This window comes from Tauraco erythrolophus, chromosome 23 (genome assembly GCF_009769465.1).
Source record: "Tauraco erythrolophus isolate bTauEry1 chromosome 23, bTauEry1.pri, whole genome shotgun sequence".
Classification (NCBI taxonomy): domain Eukaryota; kingdom Metazoa; phylum Chordata; class Aves; order Musophagiformes; family Musophagidae; genus Tauraco; species Tauraco erythrolophus.
The window spans coordinates 1,671,847-1,694,142 of record NC_141487.1 but is presented as its reverse complement, the minus strand read 5'-3'; the positions used below and the strand labels follow the sequence as shown (position 1 = coordinate 1,694,142).

The window sequence follows — 22,296 nt, the reverse complement described above, 5'->3', positions numbered from 1 at the left end:
AATTTCAAGAAACTTGATATACTCCCAAGGGTAAAGAAAAAAAAAAACAAACCCACAGTTAAGAGGATGGTGTAGGTTATATTTAGATGAGAAGCCGTGCAGGCTGACATGAGCAGAAACACACGGAAGAACAGAGTGAGAACGCTCGACAAGTCGGTAACAAAAACCTGACAGCATCTGAGTTGGATTTTTTAAATTTTCCTTTCCCTAATTCACATTTCCCTGTACAGAGGGAACATCAAAGCAGCACACGGCTTCATGTGAACAAAAGGTAAAGATTAGGTGTTTCACCTGACTCTTAAGGGATTTGCCTTTGTGGTAATTGAAAAGGAAGCTTCCTACTCTGTGCAATTTTTATTTTTTTTTTAAATCTTAGCCTAATTCTTTTTCCCCACAAAAGAGGCATGCTCAACCCTGTCGTCCTACCAGAAAAGATTAAAAATATTTAGGTGATCTTTGTAGTGCAAAAATGTACGTGGAATTATTTAACATCAGCAAAGGCCATCTCACAGATTCTTAAATAAAGACAGAACAGCTACATTTGACCTCATTCTTGCTAATTTTTCAGCTGCCCCCAGCAGAGGCATCTCTCACCCACACCAAAACCCTAAATCCCATTCTAAGTCAGTGATTCATCACTTGCTGGCAGACAAACTAAGTGGGAAAGAGGAGATGAAGACAATGGTAGGGAAAGGTTTGCATTATGTAATGAAACTAAATTCACTTTTTTCTACTTTCACTTCAGTTGTTTAAAAAGGCTCAGAAAATCCCCAACAAAACAAAACGCACTGGAGCCTCTACGGGAGGTTTCAGGGAGCCTGGTTTTCCCATGATTAAAATTCTCTTGGCAGTATTTTTCATCAGTTTATTTCAATATTAAGACACATAAAATAACACATACGTACTCCTTTCCAACTGTAACTCAGTGCTCCAGAAAGAATTTCATCACAGAGAAATCTAAAATTAAAAAACAATCTCTTAATTATTTTATGAAAACCTTGCCCACTTCTCTTTAGAACTTGGAAGTATAGCTATCACAATTATCAAAAAAAAAATCAATTTTCAGACTTCTGTATGCAACTTCTTACCAAGGCTTCGATTCCCTGCTATAGGAATGACCACACTCCTAAATCCTGGTGAAAACAAAGTCACTTTGCATCTAAGCCGAAGTTGCTCTTTTAATTCCAGAGCAGGATCTATTTTACATTCCAAGCTATAGGAAATTATTCATCTAACTAGTAAATCCTCCAGCATCCTTGACATCAGACAACCGAATAAGCACTCTTAAAAAAATAAATTAAGAAAGAAGGCAAAAGGAAATCTCAGGTCACTGATCTGTAAACTCAACGCATGCGTACACACGCGGTGTTTGCGCTCTCACATTCTGGACATCACCTCTAGGAAATGAAACACTCCTGCCAGGATTTTGTAAAGAAGTCTAAATCTCGTCTCAACGAGGTACTTCGCCACGCGGCCAGCTTTTAAGAGCGAAACGTCCCACTGCTCAGTGCCATGTGGTTCAGCACATCGCTGCCGCAAAGCTTTAAAAATAATCACTAACACATGGAACAGTGAGAAACGTGTCAAACCATCCGACGTTACAAAACTGATGAAAAAAGCACAGAACTTTTTTTTTAGCGCGTTGGAACATCTCGACAAGTAGCCTAGAAAAGATCATTTTCTACAAAAAAAAAAAAAAAAAGAGGGAATTTTTTTTCAGGAGGTTGGGCAGGGCACAAACAGAATCTGGTTTGCTTCCTATGGGATCACATAGCTTCCACACATATTCACCTTCTTCTATGACGCAGTACACAAAATATGTTCACCAATGTATCATTTGTCACGCACGTTCCAATCAACAAAATGGAGAAATCAAGACTTCTGGTGGTGGAAAATTCATATATCATTTTCAAGGTTTTTTTACTCTTTCAAGGCAACTGAAAAAAAAACAAACTGCCCCCAACAACTGTTTTTCCATAACGTGAGTGGAGTTAATTAAGAATTAACTTCCAAACGCAAACTCTTCTGCAAATCTACCCAGGCGATGCCATCCGAGAAAGCGGCTCCCGCAGAAAGCATTCACCTCCACCAGCTCCCCCACCTCAGCCCAGCGGACAACTTCTGAGAAGCCACAAAACACAACAAATGAAGCCCTTCATCGGGGAATACGGCATATTTTTACCGTGTTCTTTTCGGACTGGGCTTCTACGTCACTCCTTTGCTGCTCCCACTGCAAACCGCCTGTAAGAACCTCCAAATAGACATTTGAAGTGAAGCTGAGATCCAACACAACAAACTCTGGACCTTTATGAAATAAAAGCTTTTTTTCTTTTCTTTCAAAACAATCTGCAGAGCATCTTTCCTCACGTTATTGCCCAGGAAAACCATCTCCCTTGCGTGAAAGTCGTATTTACTTCACACAGCTCTTTGAAAACCACAAGGAACGAAGCCCAACACTTCTTTCCGCTCGTTTTTCACAGCACCTGCCACGCACAAACAATTCCCACAAGTGCTTGAACACCCACAAATGTTCCCAGGCTCCAGCGTTTGTCCCCAAACATCCACAGGCGCCTGAGTACACGACCCACCTCTCCTAAGTAAACACAACTTATTTTGCCCCTTCCACTCTGCCAGTGGAGACAGACACGACGAGACATGAGTGACAAAGCTCTTCAAGACATACAATTTTGGAAGAATTCAGCATCATAAAGACCTTCGTAATTTCACAGCGTCACAAAATTGGCCATTTCCACTTAGAATAAAGCCACAAGAGGATCTCCAGTTTGCTCAAAGATCTGAGAAATACTAGGGAAACTGCAAAAAGTTAATTCTTTTTCAGATAATAACAAACCACCCTTAGTTTTTCCAGGCAAATCCCACTCTAGAAATGAAAAATAGATACAGAATTTGGTAAATTAATCCAGGGATGAGACAGTCAGAATTTACTACCCAGAGTACAGAGATGCAGATAAATTTCTGCCTGGTCTGGGTTCTGGGCAGCGAGTGGGAGCCCCTCACTCCGCAGTAAAAAGGGGGTGAGGCAGCTTTTGTTCACCATGGGGCACAAGGGGTTTACACATTTACATTGCTAAATTCAAAATGTGTTAAAAATTAAACAGAAAAGTCAACTTGTGCTTTAAAAGACTTCAAGGCCAGGTGGGGTTTTGCTTTACAAAGTAAAGATATGGTTAGATGTTTATTAATAGCTAACTCATTGCTTAGAAACATGTAAAACTCCTGGCTGATCCCTCAAAATTAAATATATACTATCCATCAGATGCCATTTACTGCATTCATAGGAAAAAAAAGATGTTTTTTTCTCTTTCCTCCCAGAGTTATCATCTAGCTTTCCATTACTACAACTAGAGAATTGCCAGAAAAATGGAATGCTAAAGCACAGCAGACACTGCTTATCTTCTGAAGAAATGTTAAAACTTTGTTCCAGTGGGATTGTACTTAGCCCTCTCGAATTCAGAGCAGTATTTCATCCCGTCTCGACATCCCAACAATGACATTTTAGAAATACTACGAGTTTCTTGGACTCCCTTCTATCCATTCTGCAGTGAGCAAAGGAGCACCAGAAGAGAGGGGATTTTTCCTGCTTGGGATTTTTTTTTTAAGCATTAAATATAACAAGGCCTCCTTTCAATTCATCTTCTCTAGGTGTTTGGGGTTTTTTTGGAGACCTGGAAGGCTGAACAATTTTTTTAAGCTGTAATAAACGTGAAAATCTTTGACAAAGGGTTATCTTTATCTAAATTTTAAGAGCTCATTGAATGAGAGGTGTTAGAGATAAACAAACAAGCCTTCAAGTCTCAAGTATTCTAGAGGTGCCTCTCTCTCCAGCCAGGACAGGACCTGGATTTCGAAACCCAGGAGGAGAAAACAGTAATTAAAAGATGTAAATAAACCTTTGCACATCAAGGGGGTGAAGAAATCAGAAGAAGAGAAACTAATTTCCTCATCTCCACCTCTGTACGCTCTCCCCAGCGTCAGCTCATCCAACTCATCCAGAAGGTCCGATGTTCCAGCAGGTCAGATTTTATGAGAATAATGACCTTGATTAGAGTTACCAGTGGTAAAATTCCATTCATAGTGATAATCGAACACTATTTACTACACTGATACATTTATTTACTTACTGAATGCTTTCAGTTTTGGAAAGAACTGGTATGCAAAGGAAACGTTTCCAGCTCTGGAAACCTCTCTGAAGAGCAGAGCTCTTCGCCAAACAGAGCGTAAAACATTTACAGGTACAACGGGAGCTTCTTGGTTTCTACTCTTAGGGTGAACTTACTCTTAAAAAGCTCAACATCTGAGACATTTCAACACCAGTTTTCAAATTATTACAAGAAATCCAGTGATTAGCACTGGTATTTTCCCCCGCCATATGTAATTTACAAAGCCACACAAACACTGAACTACCACGGCTACTACAGCACCAGGGACAAGCGGCGTACCACTAGGAAATGTGTACTTGGATTTTAATTTCATTTTTAATTCTTCCAAGTCTACAATTTTAGCTGTGAGGCAACAGGGCAAAACTGGAAAGGCAACATATCAACCTTTCCCTTATCAGTGGTGACAGGGAATGAGAGGAAACCGGACAATAATACTCATCATTTCCCCAAGTATTTTAAAACGTGCCCTGTAAAAAGAACTTAACCTTAAAATTTGCTTATTCCCTCATTGGAGCAAAGAGAATATTTACCCCGTTCTCCAACCACGCAGGCAGCAGCCAGGGGTGCAGCAAGGTGTCCGCACACCCCCGCCTCACCTAGACAGTGCCCTACGGATGCTGCGCAGATCCGCCATGGAAAACAATTCACGACAGAGACAGCGATTCCCTCGGATCCCTTTCGTGCCCACTTGGTGTTTTTAACACTTCACGCCGCTTTACTTCTACACCAATGAATAACAGTTTGTCACGAAACACCTTCTGTTCATGCAGCCCAGGCTGGAACCTCCTGGCCGCGCCTCGGAGAATGACCCGCGAAGCCCACGGGACGGGCGCTTCGGGTCAGGCAACGACCCGCCGAGCGGCCTTACCTGTCGCTGCTGGTACTGCTGCTGCTGCTGATGGAGTCGCTGCTGGAAGATCTGCTCCTGGATCCGCTGCCGCTGGGAGAGCGAGTGGGTCTGGACGCCTGGCTGGCCAGCCTCTGCGGGGACTGTGTCCTGGACTGGGAAGAATGCGGCGACCGACTCCTGCTGTGCTGGTAATTCCTCTCCGGCCTTCTGCCTCGTACCTCCCGTGTAATATCATCCCTGTAGATATCCCTGTGTACCACACTGGGCAATGTAAACTGCTCCCGGGCCCTAGGTTCGTAACGGGGGTCGTGAGCATCAAAACGGTTTGGACTTCGACTCCGAGAAGTATAATAGAGCCCGTGTTGTAAAGTCCGCTCTCGAGGATCTCTATAGTAATCCTGATCGTAATGTCTCGTCCGATCAAATCCTCCCGTCCCCCGCTCATGGTGTCCATAGGCACTATGTTCATAAGCACGCTCCCTGTTATCTGAAGCCCTGCATTTAGGAAGGGGGAAAAATATTGCATCAGAAAGGGGCGAGCACAACTAAAAGCAAATCATGCAAACATTCACGTCAGCACTGAACTTATTTTTGCAACTGCTTCTCCACTAAACAGCGATAACCTATCAAGCAAACACTGACAAAAACGTTTTACTCGACTCCGAAGTTATATTCGTATACGATAAAGCTGAGCAATCACTGCGTTTTCATCACGATATTGGGCTTTCATGACCAGCATCTTGCCTGTGCAGGAGAAAAATCCTGCTTTCCAGTGCAGAATCCTCATTTAAGTCACGTTCACTTTTTTTTCTTTTTCTTTTAAATTCAGTAAACAAGAAAAACTTCATGTTTGTGGACATGATAATTAAATATTTTTTTTTCCCCTCCATTTTTGCTCAAGAGCTTCAAAAGTTTTTCTGGAATTTGGCAATTACTGGAGCTCTTCTAATTATCCTTCTGCAAAAATGGCATCGCGCATTGGGCTGTAGCCATGAAAGCCTCCGTGCAAAGCATGACCCAGGGGTAAGAAGCTGCTTTCAAAAGGGGTAGCGCAACCCACAGAGAAGGCCCAGAAAATTAGGGGGTTTCTTGTTGCTGTTCTAAAATATTTCGTCCTCTTAGAGGGAATTTTGCTTTTATCAGATTGCTACACTCCAGCTAAGTAGCTACGGTCCGTTTTGTTTCAGTATTTCAAACGTTTCGTACGTCAATTGAGAAAGTTAGGGTGATCTCTCAAATAAAGAGATAGTAAAACTGACAGATATAAGTTAAAAGAACATTACGAATGGTTTAGTAGTTTAATTTAGACAAGTACCAGGATGGTATGTCTAAGTTACGACCACAAAATGAAAGATCAAAAATTATTACACTGAACGTTTAAAAAATACTTGCAAAATTCTAAATATGTCAGGGTAGCCAAAGTTAATTTAAAAATTTAATTATCCATCTTATGAAGGACATTTCAACCTCTTTTTTTCAGCCTTCTCTCTTGGATTCTTCCTTCAGAATCAATTATTAGTCACTTCAACCCTCTGAATCCTAATAACCCAATTCTGCCTCATGCTTCCTCCTCCTCTCCTGCATCACGGGTCTGTCTTCTATTTAAAATGGCAGAAATATTTCAGATATCTTTTATAAACTGAAAATGGATTTGAATCTTTTTCCATTAGCATCTCAGGAAGTTCCTTCCATTCCTTCTCCAATGAATCATTAGATCTTTAAACCTCTAAATATATTCATCCTCTGTTGTTAAATTCTAACTCGTTTTCAAGGTTTCTACAGAGCTAGGTCCTGTTTTGCCTGCGTTTTTTCTCTCAACTGCACGTAAGGAACTACCTAACCGGTGCAAAAGAACATCATTAGCTTACAGATCAGGTCAAAATTCATTGTTGCCTTTCTATTTTCATTATCTCTCGCTCGCAACAATGGCATTTTAAAAGCTATTTCAGGATCTGGCACACAAACATGTCTCTCTTTTCCCCCCTTCTGAAGGACCAAGATCAACAATTTTATAAATGATTGCACTTAGCATCCTACAAAGTGTTAATCAGTGAAAGCTGATTTAAGGAGGTAAGAGAAAAAAGCAGTATTTTCTAGAGGGTTACTGCTATACAGCTGACATAAAAGAACAACGTCCTTATCCACGAAAAGGACACAGAAGACAGACAGAGGAGCTAGCAGAGCCGAAAATCTAATGGCTACAGTGCTTTTTTGATTTATCTATTAGTACTAAATACTACTGGAGTTAGTGGAAAGAGAGGGTTTGACTTGGGTTAGGAGAGGGGCTAATATACACAGGGCAGGACATACCAACCTTTTCCAAGTGTGGAAACACGACCTATATTCCCAATTAAATCTAGGGAGAGATTTGTGAACATAACTTCCCCAATTTTGGCCCCTCTTACAGGGGTAATCCACCTTCTTAATGGGCAAGGGTGTCAAATGATATTTTAGATGAACCAACAAGAAAAAAAAAAATTAAAAAAATCTTAGTGACAAGACCAAAAAAAAAAAATTCCACTGGAAGGAAGTAGTCCCAGACTGAAACCATAACTCTGAAACCCCCAGACTTCTTTCTTGAGACAGTAGGCACTTAAATAGATCCATTATTTTAATTTCCAGCCCTACGTCTGAATCAAGCAGCTGGTAGAAGATGACCCAATGCACGAGGGCACTCCTCGCTGCTGGCCAGCAGGCATCCTCTAGCCGCCTTTGTAACCATCCAGCCCAGTCACTGCTCACTGGCGTATCCGCAAACTGGTATTAGCGCCACGTCCTTAAATCTAAAGTATGTTTAATGTGGAGTAGCAAAGAGCTTTTTACGAGACTAGATAGTAATCCACTCCCCATGGCTACTGGCGTCTTGACTGTATACCATCCAATAAATTCAAGGCAGTAGTTCTTATCCCAGCATTAAAAATCACTATAATTTCCAAAATTTAGTAATGTCCATCATCTCTTTTTGCCAATACCATCAGAAAGAATAATCCCAATAACTTGGAAATGATGTAGATCCAAAATGGAAACATCACAAGCTGCCTTCGGTCTTCTCCATCCAAGCGTTATTTCCATGGCTAAGTGTTGTCTGTAGAATCCAAGGGGCTGCATCATTAAAGCCTACTAGAAATTTTGTGGTGACAATCCAATTAACATACCAACTGCGATTAGTGAGAACTGAGAACTAGGCATCAAGCTTTCACAGAATTTTAGGTTCTAGTATTCCGAAGATACTCCATAGAGAACTTCATCACATGTTGTAGAGTAAGATAGCTCCATCTGGCAGCAGGGATACATCCGAGCAAGGCCTTAATATTATCCAAGAAATGGAATCGTTACTTCTAGAAAAGAGTAACTCCAATATCGATGCTGGCCAAAGGAAATCTTCCATCTTAAAACCACCTTATTTCAAGTGTAGATATCCAACCAGCTGCAGAAAACATCCTCTATGGATCCACAAGCCACTGGGATAGAAATCACTTCCGTTTCCAACCCAAAATAGGAAACAAAGATAATTCCCAAAATTTTAAATCCATCTGGGGGCCCTAGATACGAGTTTGTGTTTCTCACCATATCAAATACAAAATACCTGCCTAGAGAAACCTTGGAACTTACCCATCAAGTCTCCGCTCATAACGTCCTTCCCGTGCATGAAGTGATGGCGGGGGGCCATAAGTGGGCCCCCCCCCACCTCCTCTGAACCCAGAAACCTCTCTACTACGAGATGCTATGGAAACTGTATCATCCAAGCCCCGAGCAGCACTGGGAATGGTTCCTGGTTCATTATAATCCGTCCGTAGGTCTCTATCTCCCATTTTGTTGACAGAGTTGTGTGCCTTCTGCGCACTTTTGATGTCCACAAAATCCACAAACGCTGCCACTCCGCCTTCCGACCCCCTCTTAGGGAGTATTTTGACGCTTTCGACACGTCCATATCTGGAAGAAAAGCAAAGCAGAGCAAGTATATTAGTGTCAGTAGAAAAAGACTCTGTCTAATAACATTGCCTCCTGCAAAACCAACATCAGTTTCCAACCGTTCACGCTTCCCGTACAGCAGGAAAAATCAATCTCAAAGCACGGCAGAGGTTAGAAGACGAGTCTTCAAAAAGAAGGAAAACATTTGAACTTCCCATTGGTATTTTCCAAACTCCTCTCTTTCGGATAGCCTACCAGGTGATCGCCCTTTTTATAATAACAGAGCAACAGCAGCTGAAGAAATCGAAAAGGTATTCGCAACCAGAGCAGCCCTTCTCATTTTGAATCTCATGAGCAAGACACAATTAAAACAAAACTGTATCACAACAAGTAGAAATAAAGACATCCCGACAATTTTCCTAAGAAAAAAATGACCTTGACACAGCAATTCCACTACTCCCATCTATATTTAATCCATTCAGCACTAGAACGAGAATCTTCATTCTCATCCTCGCTCCTGATCTCAAACCCCTTTGTTTACAACAACCTCGCAGGACACTCCTGAAGCGTGACCAACACAGGCACCCCCGGGCTGGGGGGGCTTCTGGGGTCCAGTTTTACATCCCCCCCCCAAACACGGACCCAGCCGCACAACTGGCACGCTGAGGAAAGCTGATGGGAGCGTGATGCCACCCTACTTAATGTACGTTCAGTAATTGCAACACAGGCACTTAGGGATGAGTAAATGTCTGCGTAAATAGAAAATAAAAACAAACATGTTTGTGCACAGAAGACACGACTTAAAATGTTGTCAAATAACTTACAGCAGCCCACAGCAAGAAAGGCTAAAATGGGAAGCATGAACACAAACGTTTTAACACAAACGTTTTAAACCAGCCAAGATCTGCAGGTCGCGTTTGGGTTGCTCGTTTCTCTCCAACTTTGAGCAAACCAGGTAAGGGCTTGTAACTGCCGTTGTTAATCCAGGGCAAAAAGAGGCAAAAAGCGTGTTTATGATGTACCGACAAACACGAAAGGGGAACACAAATGAAAAACTAATTCGGAAATATTTGTAAACTCTATAAAGAATTATTGCAAAAATTTTTTTCTATTCACGACGCTGAACAGATGTAAGCAGATTTTAAAGAAGAAAAGCTCTTTTCAGCTATATATACAGAAAAAAGCTAACACAACTGCCGGCGTGAGGAGCACAGGCTGTCGGAACCTGCTCCTGACTCCGTTTTCTGCACGGCTTTCAAAACACCTTAAAATTTCGTCATTGTTGTTGGGTGACTAATCCTTAAATACGATTTGAAAACCTGCCTCGCTGACTGCTGGCTCCTCATTCCAACCTGACCTACTACACTTTATACATAATCTCGCTTGGATTTAGATCTCTTTTTTCTCTGGTTTAGACTCCACCGAATACGGTGTGCTGTCCGTTAAGGAAGAGGTGCGCAAACAAGAGCATCTTTCGGGTCAAAAAGCGGCTTTTTAGGCATAAAAAGGGACATAAGGGACGTGTTCTTGCCTCTGAGCTGCCCCGAGTGGAGCTTGTCACCTTTGTACTCGTGAGTACAGTACGGTGACGTTAATTCTCGGGAGTTTCCTAACCTGTGATACCAAACTCATGCACTGGTTATTTTTACCCTAATTAAAAGCTGCAAGGAGCAAATAGCAGCCAATGGTACTGCAGGAAAGATACCTGGCAAAATGTGCACTCTTCTGAAGCTGGATATGGCTCTCTTGCCTTGAAGGCAAGGTTTAGAAAGGCCAGAAGAGTAGATAATGCAGTTAATAAAATCTATGTGAGGAAGAAAAGGCCTAATTGGATGTGGCACACGTAAAGAGAGAAGAAACAGGAAAGGAAGGGGGAGGGAAAACAGGAAAGAGCCCATTTGAAACAATGTCCATGCCATGAATGAACATGACAAAAAATATGAAAAATAATTAGGTATCCTCGTTAGCAGCACTCTTTAACACGCACTTCAGCGCTGGTGCTCTACACACAACAAAGGAAAGATGTAACAGGACATGAGTGCTCTAACGCTCCTATCCAGTGAGTTTTTCTTCTAAATAACGTCATTACAGAAGTGACTGGTTAGAACATGCACTTCCCTTTTACTCACTGTTTACACATTCAGTTACTGGCAACCCGAGCCCATGCTTTGGCTACCATCTTCGGGGCGGGGTGGGGAAACAGTATCTTAGCACTACTCCAAAAACCTAAAATCCTGGTTGACCTTCTGGCTGCAGTCACCACAGCCCACCTCAAGTGAAGTGCCACCTGCCACTCACGCCAGAAACGGGCTCAGAAAGAACTTCCCGCTCAGCGTCCTGACAATTCCTTTATTTCCTCGTTCTGAAATCATTAACACATATGTGTTACTATAACATACCCGCAGACACACCTCAATTATTTTTCCTTCGCTGCAGAAGATCCAGAATGTGTTAAAACGTTCAAATATTCTAGCTAATGCTATCCAGAAGGCGCAGAAGATACAGAACACCGATGTAACGTGCTCCCCATGTACCAAGAGAATCACCCAGCAAATGCACAACTCTTGCAGCCAGAGTTTAATTTTTGTATTGGGAAAAGCATTACATTGGTTGCCATTCACTCATTTATATTTTTTTCCTTTCCCCTAAATCAGAAATGGATGGGGGAGGCTACTACTGTATTCCACTGCAGCCATGGTCCTAAATCACCCCACTTGGAGACGGCACGTTTTAATCCATTATCCAGATACATAAATATACACTGCGCTTTGGTGTCCTGCACCGTACCCTTGACGAGCCCCGAGGATAATCTGTGACAATCGTCTTTGCTGAAAGCGAGGGAGGCAGACGGAGGAGGAGGAGAAAGGGAGCAGAAGAGGGGGGGGGGGATGAAAGAAAACCAAGAAGGAGAGAGCCCTGAGTATTCAAGGACAGCTGCTGGAAGAGGAAGGTTTGCATTTTCCGTGCCCCAACGTGGTCCTGTGATTACACACGTCCTTTGGTCCCCCACCGTGAAGATTAATCTGTCTAATGATCCGACCCAGCCCCACCCGTCGGCGTCTCTCCGACCTGCTCCCGTCTTGGCAGATGCTGCCGGGAGGAGGACCGCATTGAGGGGAGAGGAGGGGAGATCTGCAGTGCTGCATCACCAGACAGGTTTACTGCAGCACAATAATACATTAGAAGAAGACGAAAAAAGCAAACAAACAAACAAAAAAAAAAAAGAACACCACAAAAAAAACCACCACGATGCTTTCCGGAGGGCTGGGGGAGGAGAAAGCGGCGATTAACGCCGCGTTTCGTTACGTGGATCGCACGTTAAGGCAAGATGGAGGCCAACGCGCTGCAAAAAGCAACCTTTGTCCAGATGCCGAGGGCTGGGAAGAGGGGACAAAAGACACGGGGAGGCATCGCCGCGACCTTTGGTAGCGTTCGCAGAGCGACTCTGCTCAACCTTCGCCTCGCATCGCTGTACCTGTGCGTCAGCCCTTTCCAAGAAGGCTGCATTTCACAAGCGCTGGCAGACCCAACAGAAAACAAAGAGGCTCGTTCGCTTGGCTCCAGACCCGCAGGCTCTAACAAAAAATGAGGCTTTTTCCTGCCTCTCCTCCTGCCTGCACCTCACGCCAGTTAATCGTTAGCTCCGTACTGTAACGAGGGCGGCCGAGGCCGGGCATTTGGAGGTGTTTACAGTTCAGCCAGAAGCAGAAGACCAGGACGTGTGAGAGCCCTTGTGTCACCGAGCACCTCCGCCGGCGCAGCGCCATTGCAGCATCCAGCTGTAAACACAGATCTAGCGGCCCTCTCAGAAAAAAAAAAAGAAAAAAGTTGCTCGATAATCACTGCTCGAACAAAGCCACGCTAATCCAGCTTTTCAGACAAAGAAAAGGAATTCATAATTTAAGCATTATCGGTTTATTCACTGTAGATCAAAGCACCTCTATAATCAAGCAGCTGAAATGTCTCTGGGCTCTCGGCATGGCTGCTCGGCATGTTTCTCTCGCTCTCCAGTCCTCCCTCCTCCCCAGCTCTTCCTCCCGTACCGGCAAACAGCGCGGCCGGGCTGGGAAACGCAGCCTCCGCCAACGCAAGGCTGGGCTGGTTCCTCCTCCCCAGGGGCGACGTGTCACCCAGGCGCAGCCAAAGTCGCCTCTCACCCCACGACTTTCCCTGCACGGGGGTTATCTGCACCCTCGTCTTTCCGTTTCTAATTAACCGTTGTCATCTCGGGTCCAAACGTTCATTTTTCTGCATAGTCTCTTGCTATTCCCGAGCAAAGGCAGTTTAAACAAAGGATGGATTAGGAGAAAGCCAGCCAGGAAACTTGTAGTAAGCAAATGTTACCACTCAGCTGTAATATTTTATAAACTGATTAGGATCTTTACAGGATGATATATACACGATAGGAAAAGGTAGGTCAAAATCAAGGAGATTCACTTTTTTTTAATTCCACTTTAAATCACATTATCTCCTTATTTCTCATGCTGAGCTCCCCCCGAGCTTGTGGAGACCTTTTACACCCAACCATTTTCATTACTGCAGAATTCTGCAGGTCAGCTCCATCCCGCCCTACAAAAACTTCACGCTTTTATTTAGAAGTCGGCACAACGTCACGCTCCAGGTACTCCTAATCATGAGCCACGCTGCAAGATCAAAAATAACGCAGGAGGTTCTTCGTGCTCGTTTCTGCACTGCTCGTTAAGAGCGTGATTTCACAAGACGTCCCGGTACAGCAGGACATCTGAATGTTTTGGATTCGCTTGGATTCACTCCGACTAAAGCCAGATATCTTTAGTCATCTGCAAAGCAGGGATAATTTTTCCGTGCCATGCTCCAACTCCTTCCTCCTGGACTATTATATAACCCAGGCAAGCCCCAGCCTGCGCTGTTCCGTAGAACGCTCGCACAGCTTGAAGCTTTCCTTGGCCGATCGTGTTCCTTTTGCTTTGTTGTTATTTCATAACGAAGTAACGTGACCTGAAATAATACTTCTGCAGATGTCCGCCTCTCTTCTCCTTAATTCACTCCTCCAAAGCAGTCCGAACACCCCCCGCCAGGGGCTACTCCAGCCCTGCGTTTCCCGCCGCACAAAGCAGATCTGCTCCAGATACACATAGAGGGAAACGCGGGATGTGCGAATACTGAAGCTGCCGTCAAGGAGGCTGCCGTCCCCACCTCCCCTGGGGTTTTTAACCAGGCTGCCCAAGTCCCTTGAACTCCATTAACATCAGTTTTGGGGTCTTCTGCTATCATGGACATGCGTTTTGCAGCGCAAGAACTCACCCCACCACCACAGTACGGGTACCTATTTCCCATCCATACAATACACAAAATAACACGCCAGGAGAGCAGCAAAACCCACTGCACTGCAGTCTCACCTGCAGCAGGACACCAAGCCATGGTGACAGCTGAAGAAACCCTGCTCCAAGTAAGCACCAACTTCCAGTACCACCAAACCACTCAGGGAGCATCTCCTTCCCGTGCCCTCAAACGCGGTGCTAAATACTCCCCGCAGTAAAAGTTCCTAAGCCAGCAACGCAAAGGGACTTGGCTCTTTACACAGGCATTTGCAAGGAAGGCGGCACAACGAAGGCATTGCTATAATAAATAAAATACACCATATAACAGTTGTAACACACTTGGCTTAAGAAAATTACATACTACCCTGTTCCATACTTCATTATAGCCACGTACTTCACTTGCCACAAAAAATACAACCTTCGAAATAGTTTTTTTAGAAAGGGAATTTCATATCAATAGTGATACAAGACGGTATTTCACCACCTTCAGATCTGAGTGGCCCAAGTCTTTGGAATTACACTCTGCTTTGAGTAGCAGCGCAGAGTATCAGTTCAAACTCTGACAATAACACCACGTGCCTGGCATGGAAGAAAGACTTGAGAGCTTAGGGATACAGAAGAATAAAGGAATCTAAACAAAAGATACCAAAAAATGCACAGATTGCATTATTGAGTTTGGACTCTCTCATAAATACCGTAACTGATCTATGACAGCAAAGCCCAAGACAGACCATAAACACGTGCCACAGGGCTGGGATGAAAATAACGCAAGTTAATTGAAACATATCTTGATAGCAACTACAAGCAGAATTCCAGAGTCCTGGAAAACTACACTTCAACTTTAACAAACATGGGGAACTGTCACCCAATGAGCCACCACCACTCGTCTCCATTGGACTGTCACTCAACCCTGGAGAATTTGGCAAACGATATCTCAAATGCTTAACGACAAATATGGCAACGTGCATGCGGCCGCCGGCCGCTGCGCTTAAGGGAGACCAAAAGCAGTATTTACTACGAACCGCTCGCTCCTGAGGGCTCGACCCAAAGCCAGCTGAAGGCAGGAACCTCCATTCCCAAGGGCACCAGATCATGCTCCGCCTGGAGCTGGCGCACCGGGATGCTCAGGACATCAGAAATCCCTTGGATCAACGTGTTGCAGTTAAATCTTGAAAATTGAAAACTGGCTATTGGGGATCGTGGTGAAAATACTGTGAATATTTATCTAATATACAGACACGCACACCTCTCTTTGAAGAGCGCGCCAGCACCATCTTGTAACACTCCTCTCAATGTCCGATCTTCCCCCAATTTTCTGAAGAAATAGCTTTAAGTGACAGAACCCACTCGGACCAGGGTACCAGGACAAAGGCTGCCAGCAACCTATGGAGCACTTCCAGCAGCCTCTACAGGACATTCAATGTATGGTATTGGCTCTCCTTATCTCCAGCTGCTACATCGCGTTAAAGACGGCTAAAAATAAAACAAATTAAATGCCTCTCTAATTCTACCTTTCTCGGCACAAAATTGCTGTTTCTGTAACGATAAGGCATCGTGAGCAGCCGGGATGATCAGGAGTAGGAAAGCTCGTCATCGAGTGATAAATCCACACGATGCAAGGCTTTGAAAAGCCCAAAAGCCAGGCAAAATAAAAGCTCCTCCTCTCACAAGGAGTGCTGGTTTTCAAGCCATACCGGGAACAGACCTTGTGACAGCAATGATTCAGAAACATGCCCTAATTACCCAGCTCCCATAATTTTCTAGATTGCAATCTGAGATGCTTTAAAACCTGTTTAGAGTGATCTTTATTGGCTCTGCGACCTTTAAGGGGGAGAAAAACAATGTTCTTCAGGGCATTCTCTGCAGCTTTCCTCCTAGAAATAAAGATCTTCAGGGAAACCTCAGAATTCAGGAGCAGAAACCATCTACCAGGTTACGGAGCTCAGTCAGACCGCTTACGTGACTGGGGCGAATCCTCAACACGACGCTCTTTGCTCTCCTTCTCCTGTCCCACTGCCCAAACTCCTCGAACTCGGACCACTCGCAGACTTCGCAGCTCCCTTTAGCCCCCACCGGCATTCAACGGGAAATCTCCCGACTCCGACTACAAATGGGGGTTTTGTTAATGAGATACAGCACGTGTTCCTGCCACGCACTGGAAACAGCCAGGGCTTTGTCTATACTCCTAATCCCTCCCTAAGAGATGACAAAGTAGGAAATTAAAAAGCTAGCGCAGGCACCTTCGTCAAGTCTTCTGATACCTTTCTTATTTAAGAGCGACACGTTCGACATATCAGACAGTCTGGTGGGTAACTCCGTGCCGAAATAAGCACTCGCTTCTTATTTCACAGCTCAGCTCAACGTTCCATCTCAGGACACAAAGTCAGAGCGATGGCCAATGAAGACATTTGACCTATGTCTTTATTGCAAAGCATTAACACGAATGAAACTATTACGTACCACCAAGACAGGGTCAGAAACAGAATATTTAAAACCGTTTATTCATGGTTGCTGCTGTTGGGAGGAATTATTTCTTCCAATAATCAACATATCAGGAAATTTTTCTGCAACCCCCATGACCAAAAATTTTGCTGCAGATAATCTGTTCTAGCGCGTACGCATCAGGTGAAACCTGAATATAGATAACGCTCGTTCCTTGAGATACAGATCAGCTCCACTGCAACACCCCCGCAGCACCAAACAGCATTCAAAAGCAGTCCCAGCAATGTTTCGGCTGATGAAGACAATAGAGGGGGAGATGAATCCACGTTTTGGATGCCGGGATTACAGGAAGCTATACGGATTAAAAAAAGAAACAACAACAAAAAAGCCTCAGCTTGTTTTCAGCAACATCTAGCCGGGCTGCATTTAATACCCTGGCCCAAGTCAGCAGTTCCGCTGCCTGCAACGTCAGGCGAACACGGCGTTGCATCAGGCCGTCCGCAGGCTGCAGTCAGAAGGCAGATCTTGACCGTACTGCGACGCAGGGCTTAATGCAAAATTACTGAGGTGAAGCTGCAGCCGAACGAGACGAGTTCTCATTTGCACAGCCACCTCAGCCAGCCAGAAGACAGGGAGGAGCTCTGTTATTAAGGGGCTTTTCTTGGTTGTCACTTCTGTACAAAGAAGGAGAAGCACGCAAGCATCCGCAGCAGGGCTTGTTGGTATATACATTATTAAAAAAAAAAAAAAAGAAATCAAAGCGGCTTTGTGAGCAGAAATAATGAAGACTCATTTCTTATGGATGCATGTCTTGAGGTTGAATTCTCCAGCGTCCAATAACTGCCAGTTCCCACTGCAGCTTTTCCCACGGTCAGGAACACCTCTCTCCCATGTGGATTCTTTAATGTCTAATAAGGGTTGCACTCTCGCTGCAGCTTTTCTCTCCATGGGGCCACTAATCAGGTCTCTCTCCTCTATTACAACCGGTTGTTTTCACGAAACTCAAAGGAACGGTGTATCTCTGAGACTGAGTACCCCCTCCACAACGAAGTACAGCAGAAACTGGCTAACGGGTTCAAAATTGCTTAGGGGAGATACAGATGCATGGCAAAGATCACCACAACGTTGCTCTCCATGCAGATGAGAATAAATATCAGTATTTGTACAAGCCTGAAGAGGTTACAAAAACTTGTACAAACTGCATGTTCAGCTGTGTTGTATCAAGTAGGATGTGCTGCAATTCTTTATCCTCCAACTTACGCAGATGCGCGGTGTCACGTTACTACATGCTAGACACAGAGCCGCTGAATTCCATCTCCAGGGCATTTTTTTTTCTTCCAGCTTAAAATATAATCTGTAGATTTGCTTCAAAAACGTCGGTGGTGATAGGTTACATTAAATGTTTTCTGCACAGGAATTGCTCAAGCCTGTTCTTTTGCGTGACTGATTTCAGGATTTGTTTGGATTTGATTTTAAGAACGTGCTGCATCGTGACTGTAGAGGAATCTCTTGATGAATCAAATTTTTCGTTCTTACATGAAAGCGTAATTCCCCATTTCGGTTTGGCTTCTCCAAGCCCTGCTTTGCATGAATTCGGCAGCAGATGGAGGAAAACGCAGAGTCGTAACATTATGGTCTCCCTGCCACGCTGCAGAGAACTTTACATATGCATCATCTTAAGGCTTTTTAAATCTTGGTGCTCACTGGTTCATGCTTCTCTAGTCCAACAAAAACTTTCTAACCTCTTCCGTGAGGTTTTGTACGTTTTCCAGGAAATGGTATTTCAGAAGAAAAGAGAATATATCTGTCTGCAGCTGTCTGCAGCCTCTTAGATCATCCCAAGTGACTGGATTGCTCTTCCTCCTCAAACCACAGCTCAGGTGGAACAAGCGACCGGCTTCAATTCAGCCAACAGGTTCGACAACTTCAGCTTCATTTTGGATCCAAGGACTTGGAGCCAATATTCAAGTCACATCCCCAAAAGCTCACCTGCTCCTGAAAGGGAACGATCTTGAAACCAGGCGGGGAAAAAAGTCCCATCACCCTGAAAAAAAGCCAGTTCCCATCCTCCTCCACAAACCCTTGCATTTAAGCTGGCCAGTCACTCCCATACTGCCACACCAGCCAGTCACCTAAATACAGATGTGCCAATGTTCTTTCCTTGGTCCATGACTCACCATCACCTTGGAGAAAGTGCTTGCTCCGGTGACTAAACCAACTGGCAGCACAATACTCGGCGTGAGCCAGGTGTCAGCCCAAGGAAACCCATATTCCCTGCTGACGGGCACCCGGTAAGAGCCAGGCACACACTCGGGTGTTTTGTCTGCAGTGACGACCTGCGCTCGAGGCAGTTTCTCCACAGGCGAGAGCTTAAAACTTTCCACAACTGAGCACTTCAGCCAGTCAGGTTTTAATGGCTTCTCTTTTGATGCAACTGGACGTCAAGGATTTGCAAAGCTGAGCTGAAAACAGGCTGGCTGGAATTTCACAGCCAGCACGGGTGAGGCTTCTCACCTCAGTTTTATAAGCTGGCCTAAATGAGGCCTCAACATACTGAAGAATTCAGCAGACCCTTATGTCAAGGTGCACCAGTACTACCAGACCAACAAGGCTCCTCTTGTGGTTTAAGGATCAGCCAGACACACTGTCCCACCCACAACTCAGCCAGGGACATCACCACCAGGAAAGCTGCCTCTTAATTTTATGCCGTTTCAGTGATCAGCTTCACCTCTAAACGCTCATTTTCAAAAAATTAGTCTGACACGAGCTAGGCAAGAGCGTGAACTGCCAGCACGACCCAGGGACTGTCATCTCTGAACGAACGCAGAGGAAGAGGTGCTTCCTGAGCTCAGCTGCTGCCAAAAACCAGCGTACCTCGCCATACCCGCAACCGGCGTATCATCTACAACATCAGTGCTGAAGTCGTTTTTACTGTTGAAACGTAGCAAATACTGCTACTAATACTTCCAACAAGTTGTTTCAGAGTTAAGGAAAAGACCAAAGGTTTATTTGGACTTTGATTACAATGAGGTTACTGTGCGGCTCGTTAGCTGTCTAGATGCGTATTCAGCTGCCTTTCCAAGAGCAGTGTCTCGCACACATACAAGCAGATCCCCTGAAATTAAATCGGATGTTGATTACATATACAAGGGAGATACTTATCCACCCTGAGCTTTTATTCTCCTCATAGTTAGGATGTTAATGAGACCAGAAGACTTTTTCCTCCAAAGACGACAACTTTAAACACGCAACTTGGCACTTTATTGCTCTTATTTTGCCTTATTAACTATTACAGGTCACCCACAGCTGCCACAGAGAGCTTAAAGCAGGAACATTTAAATAAGCCTCTCTGTGCTTTTTGGCAGCCGTCACTATTAATGAGGAGGGGAGGCATTCACGCCAGCGGCACGAGCAGATGGACCACAGCTCAGCGCTTTGTGCCGGGCGGAAGCGGCGAGTATCTCACCAAAGACACATACGCCGCAGTTGGGGAAATCTGCGACAGGGACATCAAGTTACTCTGAACGAATCCCACGGACAGAAAACACGACTGGCTCAGTTTTCTACCTGGAGAAAAGCTGAAGGTGATTTGCCACTTGTTTAAAAAAAAAAAAAAAAAGTACAATCTGGCAGTACTTTTGTTGAGCTGAAAGATCATTTCAAACCCAGTTTTGATTGGGTACGTTATCACCTTCATGATGAGAACTTGGTTTGAACCCAGCTCTGACTTCCTACCACATCAGGTGATAACAAAAGACCTGCTCTATTTGGATAGAGGGATATCCAAGAGGAACACAGACAACTCAGCACTATCTCCATCTATAGAGAGAGCCAGTGGTATCCCAACAGACAGCGGTGCAGATGATCTCTTCATGCTCCTTCCAGAGACGTCTGGACTTATCTGGCTTTTCCGTGTCGAGATGAGAGCATGTTCAGGGCATTTTGATCCAATCTGGAAGCTCATACTTCAGATCTAACTGTGCTTCCCAAAAAAAAAAAAGTGCTTTCAAATTTATGTTGCTAAGCTTAATGGAAAAAAGGAAGAGAAAGGAAGCAAAAAAGCTTCCTGTTGTTCCTAAAAGATGCCAGGGTCTTTAAACAGAAAGCGGTCATTAAGACATCATGCTGCTCTTCTCTCACAATTAGTTTGTCTGAGCGGAAAAATGATGCTCCCTTCACATCCGAGTTCTCCTGCGTTCTCACCCGAGTGGTTGTGAACATTTGGACCTTGGGCAAGGCATGAATACACAAACCATAGCGCAGAGCTGGTCACGCACAACGCTACAGGACACACGTTCAAAAATTCCGTCCGAATTTGGAGACGCTGCCTTCGTACTCAAATCCATCCTGCTAACAGATCGGACTGCAGCAGGCCCCGCAATATAGCCTGGTGTATTTATGAGAAGTCAGTAACAATGTTTATTCTTTCAACTAAAGGATGTTATCTTCGCACTGCGAGATTTTACAGATTGCACGGGACGATGACAGAGCGTTAGTAGGTTAAACAATAACTATGGAAATGTAGAAACCAAAGCACTTGCTGTGTGTTTTATTCATGGTACAGAAGTCATCAGCACGTCTTAATATCAGGCTCGAGGAGACCAGAGTTGCCATTACTCACCAGGCAGACAGAAAGGTGAAACCTCCTGCGCTACCCCAGTGTGTACAAGGTGGGAAACCTTGTTAGCTCAGGTGATAAAAAGAAAAAAAGCAGCTTTTGTCTGATTTTCATTAACTTTTCAAATATTCTTCAGAACACTACAAAGGCTCATGCAAAGGTGAGCCGCAAGGCTGGTTGTACACTCTGAATTTCCATCTTCAGGCTCATATTCCTCCCACGAGATTTCTAAATCGGCCGAAGATGCAGCTAAACTCAAAATCTTATTACGGAGAGTAATCATATTTTCTAGTTTATTCCTCAGTTCATTGTTTAGGAATGTTTGCCCTTGCAGTCTTTGGTTTCAGGGCATTCTCAGACCTCAGCAAGTTCACTGAACTTAATAAAAAACACAAGCAAAAAAATATCTCACAAGTGCTTATTTTCGGTAGTTACCAAAACCAGAACGTATCCACTCCACCAGCAGCTTAACAACTTATACCCTTGTTGCCACTGACTCTCCCAAAACCTTTAGTAGCCTAAAACCAACCAAGAGGAGTGACTCTTAGTTTCACCCCTTCCCAAACATCTTCAGAAGACTTTGTTTTGATATTCGTTATTTCTCAAGTGCGTCTTCACGTGCAGAAGGCATCTCTTTGTCTTCTTCACGAGCTGACAACAACGTGAAACCACTACAACAGCAAGACAACCTGCAGTGGCAACACCATCAGCTCAGGAAAACAAAACTCCTGAGGAACCCCAGGTTCACCCTGACTCACCAACTCATCCCAAATCTGCAACCTGCCCTCTGCTCGTTTGGATGTTTACTTCCTTTTTTTATGAAAAGTCAGTGAGCGCCTCTTTGCCCGCAGCGAAAACATGGACCTAATTTTGGACACACCTTAAGACAGCAATAAGGTCATTTGCCGGAGAACTTGGCATGACTTTCTGTCCTAAGAAAAGCAAGGAGGGGAAAAAAAAAAAAACACAGTCAACAAGGCTATCACAAAACAA

The 22,296-nt window shown here is 44.2% G+C and overlaps 1 protein-coding gene across 3 annotated transcripts in view; it reads right to left on the bottom strand.

Annotated features, from left to right (window-relative positions):
- Nucleotides 1-22,296, bottom strand: part of SPEN (spen family transcriptional repressor) — a 66,464-nt gene that overhangs the window by 38,403 nt on the left and 5,765 nt on the right. For all 3 annotated transcript variants that reach the window (XM_086625466.1, XM_086625467.1, XM_086625468.1), the window contains exons 2-3: nucleotides 8,644-8,964; nucleotides 5,050-5,526 (exon numbers count right to left, since the gene is read on the bottom strand). In XM_086625466.1, the coding sequence (XP_086481592.1) occupies nucleotides 5,050-5,526; nucleotides 8,644-8,964 (798 nt within the window). The remainder of the gene's footprint in view (nucleotides 1-5,049; nucleotides 5,527-8,643; nucleotides 8,965-22,296) is intronic.